Below are 10,522 nucleotides of genomic sequence, written 5' to 3' on the forward strand. Positions count from 1 at the left end.
AGGCAGCAGAGGCAGGGTGGTGAGGCGCTCAGATCGAGGCCAGCTCCCTGGGTTCGTAAAGGACCATGTGCAAAAGAAGCAAAGGCAGTAGTGTTGGTTCGCCCCTACCCCGCGGATTTTCTTAGAAGAAAAGGACAAACTCCAGCTTGCTTTTAGTAAAAGAGAGCTGTGGCGAATATGGGTGAGGAAGTGGGTAAGTGGTGGTTGGATGTGAGGGAGGGCAGAGTGAGGTGTGTGTGAGGGATGGAGGCCCTAGATGTGTACATGTGAGATTATGTGTGGTAGCAGTGGAATTTGAGAGCAGCTGCAGAGAGAGTGAGAAGTTACCTGTGTGTGTGTGGAGGGGAGACCCCACCTGAGTGTCTCACGACTGCACAAGTGTGTGTATGTGTTTCACTTTCACTTGTATTACCTAACAGTATTACCTATTTACTGTTTTCAATGCTCATCTACTACAGCCATCCTGTCTGCTTGAGACATTATGTAAGACACGCCACCAAACTCCTCAGGCCACAGACGGGCTGCTTGCGAGAACATTCTAAAGAGGTGACAGTTAAAACACAGCCAGCTTCATGGCCTGCAATTGCGCCATGGAAAAAGAGGCGTTTACCTAGGCTCCAGGTATTAAATTTCAGCAATGAGAATATCCAAAGACCTGCTCGCATTGGAAAGGCACGTTGAGTGAAAATTTGAAAGCAATCCGTCCAGTGGTTTCGGAGTTAAAGCATGACTCGGAAACGGACGGTTTTATATACATAGATTACTCAGATTTTTCTCCAAGGAGCTGAAAGCAGCAACTCCCTACCTTGTTTATTCTCACAACAATCTTGCAGGGTTTGGATCAGTATGAGCAACTGGCCCAAGGCCACATATTGAGCATCATGGTACTTTAGGATCTGAACGCAGGTTCATGTGATATGGAATTGTATTTTATAAATGTGTGTGTGAGCCACGCTGAGCCAGACTTTGCCCGGGATAGGACAGGACAACAAATTTAATAAAATAAATAGTTCAACGTTCTAACTGCCAAAGCACACCGACTCCCCTATTGAAGTTTAATTCGTAAAAGGAGGAAGAAAGGTGAGACTAGTTTTTCTCCCATGCAAAAAGCTGAATACAAGAAGAGGAGCTGTTTTAAAGCCAAGAGAGCATTTGTACGAAGGCCTCGACCACAGCAAGAGGTATTGCACAAAGCTCCTTATCCCAAATCAGCAGGCCAGCAAACTAGTACTTCTGGTGGACTCTGTGATGCCTGCTCTTATTTCTTTACAAATAAATGCAGTGGGTACAAAATAAATGTCTGTGTTTTGTGTTCTTTCTCCCTCTATATTTCACTGCCACCACGATTTTAATTCCAAACCCCTTTACACTTTCCCCAGAAATAGTGTGTCAGAGCTTTACAGCAGATTTGAAGGGCTGCATGATCCTGAGAAAATTACTAGTGTGGGATTCCAGGATATATTTACAAAATAAAATGTTTTTTATATGTTTGTTGGCTTAAATGTTTCCAGAAATAATTTTTAAAAACTCAAACAAACTTCTGCTGGTGACTTTTACTTTACATCAATCCGCTCTCTCACTCCTTTACATCTCTGAGATCCTATCAGGATTTGACTCCTTTTCTATTCTCTCACTTTCAGTACAGTACAGACTGACTCTCAGTTTTCAGTACAGAATACCGTCTCTCTCTCAATTCAACACAGTATTTTCTCTCTCTCAAGTTCTACGCACACTCTGATTCAGTTTAGCTCAGACTGACCTCCATCAGTCTCCGGCACAAACTGCAGTCTCTCTCCCCAGTTGTATACACTCTCTTGCAGTTCAGAACAGCCTCTACTCAGTCACTCTCCAGTGTTAAATAATCAGCTTGCTCTCTGTATTGTCGAAGGCTTTCACGGCCGGAATCACTAGGGTGTTGTGTGGTTTCCGGGCTGTGTGGCCGTGTTCTAGCAGCATTCTCTCCTGACGTTTCGCCTGCATCTGTGGCTGGCATCTTCAGAGGATCTGAGCATCTTCTGATCCTCACGAGAGAATGCTTCAGCCCTGCAAATCTGGCTTAACGAGGAAAATACTACTAAACTGCTCTTCCACAACCAGGCTCCTACAACTACCAACTCTCTCTTATCCCCCTTTCACCCCTCTTCCTTCTACAACTTACCTCTCAATTTAAAGAAACACACAATAATTTAAAACAGACTTCTTCATAATAAAGATCAATTAAACCTGCAGGACCGATAGAAATAATGCTGCTCTTTTTTACCTGTCCTGAGACAAAGCACACGCCGATGCTCTGGATTATCATATGTATTTGTGGGCTGGTGCTGCAGCAGTATACTGGAAAAAAAACTTGTAGCTTACACGTTGTTTCCCCTGACCTGTTCAGGTAAAACTGCAGTAAAATGACAACAGCTTTAATGAGACAAAAACTATGAACCTTGAGTTGGTTACAAGTAACCCTTTCAAATTCAAATCACAGGGATAAGCCTCGTGCTTTGATTTACACCAACACTGCATTTTAATGGAAAATAAAACACAAGGTTATGAGAACACCAGCATGCTGGTCTGGGTCAGAGATTAACGGAACTGCATCTTGGTACCAACGCCACAGAAGAAGTTTACTTGCAATTTAATGCCAGTGGAAGCACATCAACGACCAAAGTCTATGCAAACCAAGGTAACCACTCACCTACAGTATACCAGCTGGCATCTGTCAATTTATTGATGATGGCTTCTTGAAAGGATCCATCAGGCATCTTGGTTTCAACAATTGCACCAACCTGAAATGTTGATCATTATAGTTTACATCTCCTTGTTGATAAATACTTTTATGGAAAAAAAAAACTTAGCTCTTACACAGCAGTTTCTAGAGTCCATACGCATCATCTCAGAGGATTTCCCCCCTCAATTTAAGTAAGGCAAGTTTCTACTTTACCCACTGTCAGAAAAATGACCCAGTATTTCTTTGCAACACTTGGAGCACCACATTAACGCTGCCTCCCAAAGTCTCGGCCTTCCCATGGCCTGTGACTCAAGACTCAGAGCACGAGGCTTGATTTTTGAGCTACAGCAACTTTCAGATTCTACTGCACTAATCAAAAGTAGCACAGGCTGCACTGAGGAGTTCTGGGGCACTGGGATGAGATGGCTGCTCCACTGGTGAGATACATGTGTTAATGTTGCATGGGACCTTCCGCTTGATACGGAACAGGGGATGCATCCAACATGGCGGATAAACTTTTCAAGGCACATTCAGCCACTTTTATGAAAATCACACACAACATATTCGGGAGCAATGGTGAAATGCTACTAGCAAATCCCCTTTTAGAGATACCAGGCTAATCCCCCAGTCCAGAGACTACTGGACACCGTGCAAAACCCGGTGAAGTTAATGAGCCGTGAGAACAATGTCTTCCACTGGATTAGAAGCCATGGATGCTTTGACTGGTAACTGAACAGCATACGTGTACAACTACAAAACCAGAAAAATACTGTTTTGAGAGCTGCTTTTGAAAGGGGAGACTTTGTACAGAGAAATTCCTAAAAAATGGTTATATAAACATACTAGCAAAGAAATTAACTCTGCTCTTTACTATATTTTAAATGGATAATTTATGCCTCACTTACTGGTTATCCTGTTTATAGAAAGAAATGCACACATTTAGCACAATTTCAAGACAGAACTGAAAACAATGGTTAATTTGGATCCTGAAATTACTAAACAATTTGTAGAAAACATGCAGCAAACATACCCTTAAAGGTCCTTTCACTTGGTCATCTTGCACTAACTGCATTGAATTATCTTGTTTTAAAACCACCTATAGAAAGAAATGTCAAAAAGACTGCTTTATTTTCACTGTGAATAAAAAAATGATATAGTTTTATCTGATCGGCTGGCATCCAAAGTAGAACATGCTCTCCAAGTAGTTTATTTTATTTGTTTAAAGCATTTATTAGCCACCTTTCTTCCGTGATTGAGCTCAAGGCAGCTTACAACATACACACACAAAAACACACACAAAATAAAATACATCAAAATTGTAATACTCAGAATTTAAAACCACAACTCAGGACTTCTAGTAGACTTAACCAAAAGCCGTCATAAATGAAATATGATTAAACTAAATAAATGTGATCAAAGCTGAAGACTGTTTTATCTTCACCCTGGGCAAAAACTGGCATACAAACTAGAACATGCTCCCCAAGTAATTTACTTTATTTGTTTAAAACATTTATCAGCCACATTCGAGAGTCCAAGGCACAACATAGATAAAACAAATAACAAAATAGAATAAATTACAATCATAAAATCCAAAATTTAAAATCACCTCAGGACTCCTAGTAGATTTAACCAAAAGCTGTCCTAAATAAAACAGCCTTCAACTAAACAAATGCAGTCAGAGCTGTAAACAGGACAACACAACTTCAATCATAACTGAGAACCGTCAGCTGAGCATGTTCCTCAGCCCAAAATAAAAATACACAGCCTAAATAAAACCTTACACAAAGCAGCAGCAAATCTAAACTCTCATACAAACTTTTCAAGCCGGGCTCTGCTCCAAGAAAGTCCGTGCCACAATTAGTCTGCCTTTCAAAAGTTGCACGAAGCCCATTAACGAGACAAGCTACCAAGCACTATTACAGCTTACCTGCAACAGGACCATCAACTCAGATCCATTAGAGAAACATTTTCCTATGATCAATGACTGAGCAAATCACTGCTTTTGCTAGACCAGCAGTTAAGACCATTTGGCCTGCCTATTTAATAACCCAGCAGGTAGCACCCCATTGGACAGCACTAGCAATGACCAGCAATCATAGATGCTGAGCACTTCCAGGCTAAAGAACACCATACTCCACGCTTCCAGAAACGTTTTCCTTTTTAAAACAAGTCAGGAGGACAGGCAGTCCACAAAGGCTGCATCATATACACCAGTATTTACCCAATGGTTGACCGACATCTCCACTTAAACGGTTCTCAGCAGGGAAGAATGGAAGAACCTCAGCCCAACACCATGGACGCCCAACAAAGCAGTCTGCTTAAGCCAGGGGTGTCCAACTCTGGCGCTTCAGATGTTCATGGACTACAATTCCCATCGGCCCCTGCGACACCCCTGGCTTAAGCAATCTCCTGTGTTTCCTCAGGGCCTTTACCACACTGCTCTCAACATTTCAATCTTACCTTGACTTTCACCAGCCTCTTCACAGTCTTAATTTTTGCCTCGCAGAAGGCACCCCGGTACTTGGCACTGACATCAGTCCCCACTGTCAGGTAGGCAGGCTCATCCGCTGCCTGATGGAAGAAAACAGAAATGATCCATCAATCAAAGGGTTCAAATGCTTCTTAGGCTTATAGCGAATCCAATCTCAAGATGGACATAAGTAAGCTGAATGGGAAAAATGAAGATCCCTTTATCTTCTTTAAGAAGAAGAGTTGGATTTATATCCCCCCTTTCTCTCCTGCAAGGAGACTCAGAGGGGCTTACAAACTTCTTCCCCCACTCTCACAAGAAACACCCTGTGAGGTAGGTGAGGCTGAGAGAGCGCCAAAGAACCGTGACTAGCCCAAGGTCACCCAGCTGGCATGTGTTGGAGTGCGCAAGCTAATCTAGTTCACCAGATAAGCCTCCACAGCTCAAGTGGCAGAGTGGGGAATCAAACCCAGTTCTTTACATTAGAGTACAACTGTTCTTAACCACTATACCAATGCTGCTCCTCCTTTAACTGTTTTCCTTTTTAAAGTTTCCATTTGCTTTCTCCAAAAACAAAAACCTAGATGCCACCGCACAAGCTAACAATGGCACGGTTAGTGACAGGGCAGTAGCTATGTATGCAAATGCTGTTAGTCGAGAGCCAGCATGGTGTAGTAGTTATGACTGGTGGACTCTAATCTGGTGAACCAAGTTTGTTTACCCACTCCACCACAAGAAGCCTGCTTGGCGACTTTGGGCCAGTCACAGTTCTCTCAGAACTCTCTCAGTCCCACCTACTTGAAAGATGACTTGGGGGGGGAAGGGCAATCGTAAGTTGCTCTGAGATCCCTTAGAAAAAAAGGGAGGTATAAAACCAAGTCTTTTTCTTATTGTGTGGACTTGTCTAGACTCTTGTCCTGCTCTTAACTGGACTTGACTTATACATGTCAGGTTCAGTTAGATAGTAATTTTATTAACCCCACCTCTGTCCTAGCAATTCTAGCAACTCAATGAAAGATCAGGCCATAACTTCTCTCTTTTTTCCATCTTGATAAACCTACAAAAATCCTACTTTAACTTTTATTCTATTGTGTTTCAGACAGGAAGAGCCAAAAACAAATTTACACTATTTTTTTTTTTGCAAGCACTTCCAACAAAGAGATATTCTGATAACTTGTGTATCAGTTCATTGCATAAAAGAACTGGCGGCAGGAAGGTTATAATTAATGAAAAAATAACCTGCCAATGAATGCAAGCATACAAGTTATGCCAATAACTTTATTTTTTCTATCCATAGTGAAAAAGTACGCTACAGGTCAAGTCCTAAACTATCATGACTATACCTCAAAATCTCAATACTTCAGTGAAATATACACGGCAGGGAGAGGGTGTTTCCATACATGCAAACAATTTACAAAGGCAAAACACTAGTTCTGCAAACTGTAACATTTTGCAAAAGCTGTGCCAGATAATCAAGGTAAAAAAAATTTCTCATATAGTCTTAGTAAAGACAGAAACCCAGCAAAGTTAACAGGTTACCAAAGTATCTTCAGGTAGTGAACAGGATAATTTATTCAATTTGTGTCTTACAAGTCAACACTGTACTTTGGCGCTATAAAGCTATTTAATTGCTCCCTGATTTGACTGGCATCTAGGGTAGACCAATCAAGGATGAGTCTGTCAGGTGTCACGCCAAACCGATGTATCACCAAACATGTGTTCAACAGGATGCTTACCTTCATCTTTGAAGGTTATTTGAGGGATTCCAGCTCAAAAGATGTCTCTATCACAACTGGAAAAAATGCTAGAAAGCAAGAAGAAAACAATCAGATTCACATGCTTGTAAGAAACAGGTCAGAGTTCACAAGAGCCAAGCTCTCTTCCCGATCTCCAGGTGGCTATTAGACACACCCTTTTCTCTAGCATACACACATGCACTCTGTCATCCCTCACTCCAGGTCTTACATGCACTGACAAGATGAGAGACAGACCAACTGGAGTCCTGTTCCATGAACAGTTGCTGCCATCCCAATTTCCAGAGGTCTATATTTCCTTGTAGCACATTTGGAAGGAAGAGACTCACTGCAAACAAGCCCACAATACTCTCCAGGAGAAGAAAGAAAAAATTTGGATTTATACCCCACTTTTCTCAACCACAAGGAGTCTCAGCGCAGCTGACAAACTCCGTTCCTTTCCTCACCCCACAACAGACACCTTGGGAAGCAGGAAGGGCTGAGAGAGTTCAGAGAGAACTGTGACTGGCCCCAGGTGAAACAGTAAGCAGGCTTCATGTGGAGGAGCAGGGAATCAATTCCGGTTCTCTGGATTCGAGTCTGCCGTTCACGTGGAGGAGCGGAGTCACAAATCCAGTTCACCAGAGTCTACCGCTCCTGTAGAGGACTGCAGAATCAAACCCGGTTCTCCAGATAAGAGTCCACCACTCTTAACCACGACACCACTCTGGAAGAAAGAAGCTGATTGAGTGAGGGCATGGCTAGCCAAGGAGAGACCCCCAACAGTCATCTTCTGCTTATCCCCCTCTCAAAACTTACTTGACTCAGACAGCATCAGGAAACAGGGAACAGCCCTGACAACCCAGTCACTCCCACAGACACACCCTCCCTGAGACCTGGCGCATGTTTACTCAGGACTCCATTCAGGACGGCATATGGGACTCTTCCCCAAGCACGCCAGGGATCGCAGCCTCAGCAACAGTCCCCCCCCCTGCCTAATAATGCTCCTTTGCTAAATAATTCCTTGGCACCCCCTCCCAGCAACACAGGGTCCTCCACACGTGCCTTCCCCCAACTCAAGCCCTTCCCCGACACTCCCCCCAAGTCACTTCCCCATAACCCTTCAGGTCTACCTCCCTGTCGTCCCCGTTTTTTAGGCAAAACTTTCTCTGCGCTTAGCCTCCCCTCCCGCAAATATTAAAGATCTCTCCCTCGACAAACGAGCCCACCTCCCCACTGGGCCTCCGCAATCACACACAAGCTCCCCCCCCATTAAGACATAACACCCCCCCCCTCTCCATGAGTGACAGAGTCCGGATCAATTTCAGAGGTCTTTTATGAGGGGAGCGAGAGGCTTAAGGTTTCTGAGGGGGAGGGAGGTCGAGAAGGGCGGTGCGAGCCGAGCGGGAGGCCCCAGGAGTGCGGGGCGGGAGGGGAGGAGAGCCCGAGAGGGGGAAGCCGCTTCAGCGTGGAGGGTGAGGGGGGCGAAGGAGGCGCGTCGAGGGACGCACCGAGGCCCCCATCCCACCCCCGACCCCCTTCCTTCCTCCTTCCCCCTCAGAAACTCACCCGCCCTCGGCCGTCTTCTTTCCCTCCTCACCGCCGTGCGGCTGACGGAGGGAGCGCGCGCCCCCGAAGAAGGCACCGATCGGCCGACGAGAGCGCGGCCCCCGTTTCTCGACCGACAGCGACGACGACGACAGCGGCGGCTGAGGGAGAGGGGAGGGCCCGGTCCGGCTTGGCTCCGCCTCTCGCGCTCCCCGCCCCCGGACGGCCCGGGCTCGGCGGCTGAGGCGCCCGCCCTGACTGACTGACGGAGCCTCTCTCCGGCCCAGGCGAATAACAAGCTGCTGAGGGGAACTGCGCTGCGCGGCCTCTCATTGGCTGCCCCGCTCGTGACGCCCAAGGGGTTCTGCCTCGTTCTTATTGGGCGGCCCGCGCAACGCCCGCCTCCCCCCGGACGCCATTGGTTTGAGGGATGTTTCTCTTCGGTTTTTTTCCTTAATTCGGGAAAAAGACTTTTCATTGGCCCGAAGCTGCGCGGACGGCGAAGCCCGGTTGGACGGAGAGGCTTTAAAAGGGAGTGAAGTCAAAGTTTCCACCAATGGTGTAGCTCTCTCTCGTCCCTCCTTCCGATTGGGAAGCCGGAGAGAGGGAGGTGAAGGGGGGGGGAATAGAAGTCCGGATGGGAAGGACCGAGCGCGGGGATTGGTTGGCGGAAAGAGGGAGGAGAAAGGGAGTGGGGGAAGGGGAGGGAGTGCTGATTGGCTGGCGCTCCCCGTCTCGTGGAAACGGAAGGCAGAGGGGCGTGGCCCGCAAAGCCTTGCGGCTGTGGCGGCCCAACTCGCAGCGCGCATGCGCTCACTGGCCTTCGAGTTGTTTTTTCCTCTCCTACTCCCGGCGCCATTTTGTCCGCTCCTCAGTCACGTCTTCGGCTCCTTTCGGTTTGGGGGGGCCGGAGCGGCTGTGGCGGAAGCGCGGCTTTTTCGGTACCAACCCGGTCCCGTCGGTGGCCACGCCAAGGTAAGGCGACTTATTTAAGTTTCCGTCACGTTAAATTAAGAAAAAGTATTTCAGTTGAATTTCGAAATGAGACTGGGAAAAGATCATGATGACGACGAAGGGGCGGTATAAGGGGGTGTGTGAACCGTTAGTGACGTAAGCACCTTGCGAGCCTTAGTTGCGTAGAAGTGCGGGGAAGAAGGCGGGAATCCAAATGTGACGTCCTGGTTGACGCAGTGGACTATGTCCTATTACTTCCGGTTAGTTCTTGTCCCGCCCCCTTCATGCTCACTCCCTTCTATGGAGGAGAAGGGAAGCCGAGTCTTCGCCCTGCGGTGTAGGAGCCATCCATGTAACGCTTTTGTGGGGGACCGACCCGTAGCGGTGTGCCGAGCGTTCGAGTCTCCCGGAAGTGTTCATCGGGTCTAATGTCGCAAAATAAGAAAGGGCAGATAGGCAGGTTTTAAGGAGGCTCTTCATGGCATAGGGCATAGGTGTCAAACTCGTGGCCCTCCAGATGTTATGGACTACAGTTCCTGAGAGCGGCGTGAGAGTAAAGAGTGAGGATAAGTGAGGATTCAGACCCTGTCTTCCCAGATCCTAGCCAGGCATTCAAATCACTACATCACACTGGTTGTCCCTGAGCCACACATTTTCACCCTACAGTTGTGGAAAACCCTCTTTCCCTTTGGATTGGAACCCAGACATCCATCATCCCTTGCTAAAACTCTGCCAGGTAATCCTGTACCCTCCTTGAATCCGAGTGGGAAAGAGCAACAGATCTCCCCCCCACTTTTCCCTTAAAATTTGTCTCCTCCCTCGTCTTTGTAACATTTGGACCATTGAACAGTTCTGGGAAGGTCCAAAAAGCTTATTATTGAGGAGAAGTCGATTTATGGCTACTAATCTTGATCCTCTTTGATCTGAGATTGCAAATGCCTTAACAGTCCAGGTGCTCGGGAGCAGCAGCCTCAGAAGGCCATTGCTTTCACATCCTGCATGTGAGCTCCCAAAGGCACCTGCTGGGCCACTGCGAGTAGCAGAGAACTGGACTAGATGGACTCTGGTCTGATCCAGCCGGCTTGTTCTTATGTTCTT

The 10,522-nt window shown here is 46.5% G+C and overlaps 1 protein-coding gene across 1 annotated transcript in view; it reads right to left on the reverse strand.

Annotated features, from left to right (window-relative positions):
- The window catches only part of ARID4A (AT-rich interaction domain 4A), a 93,684-nt gene extending 84,914 nt beyond the window's left edge, over nucleotides 1–8,770 (reverse strand). The window contains exons 1-5 of the mRNA XM_048485903.1: nucleotides 8,492–8,770; nucleotides 6,926–6,993; nucleotides 5,180–5,290; nucleotides 3,750–3,815; nucleotides 2,687–2,777 (exon numbers count right to left, since the gene is read on the reverse strand). Coding sequence (XP_048341860.1) covers nucleotides 2,687–2,777; nucleotides 3,750–3,815; nucleotides 5,180–5,290; nucleotides 6,926–6,931 — 274 coding nt within the window. The 5' untranslated portion in view covers nucleotides 6,932–6,993; nucleotides 8,492–8,770. The remainder of the gene's footprint in view (nucleotides 1–2,686; nucleotides 2,778–3,749; nucleotides 3,816–5,179; nucleotides 5,291–6,925; nucleotides 6,994–8,491) is intronic.
- Between the last annotated feature and the right edge of the window lie 1,752 nt (nucleotides 8,771–10,522).

This window comes from Sphaerodactylus townsendi, linkage group LG02 (assembly GCF_021028975.2).
Source record: "Sphaerodactylus townsendi isolate TG3544 linkage group LG02, MPM_Stown_v2.3, whole genome shotgun sequence".
Classification (NCBI taxonomy): domain Eukaryota; kingdom Metazoa; phylum Chordata; class Lepidosauria; order Squamata; family Sphaerodactylidae; genus Sphaerodactylus; species Sphaerodactylus townsendi.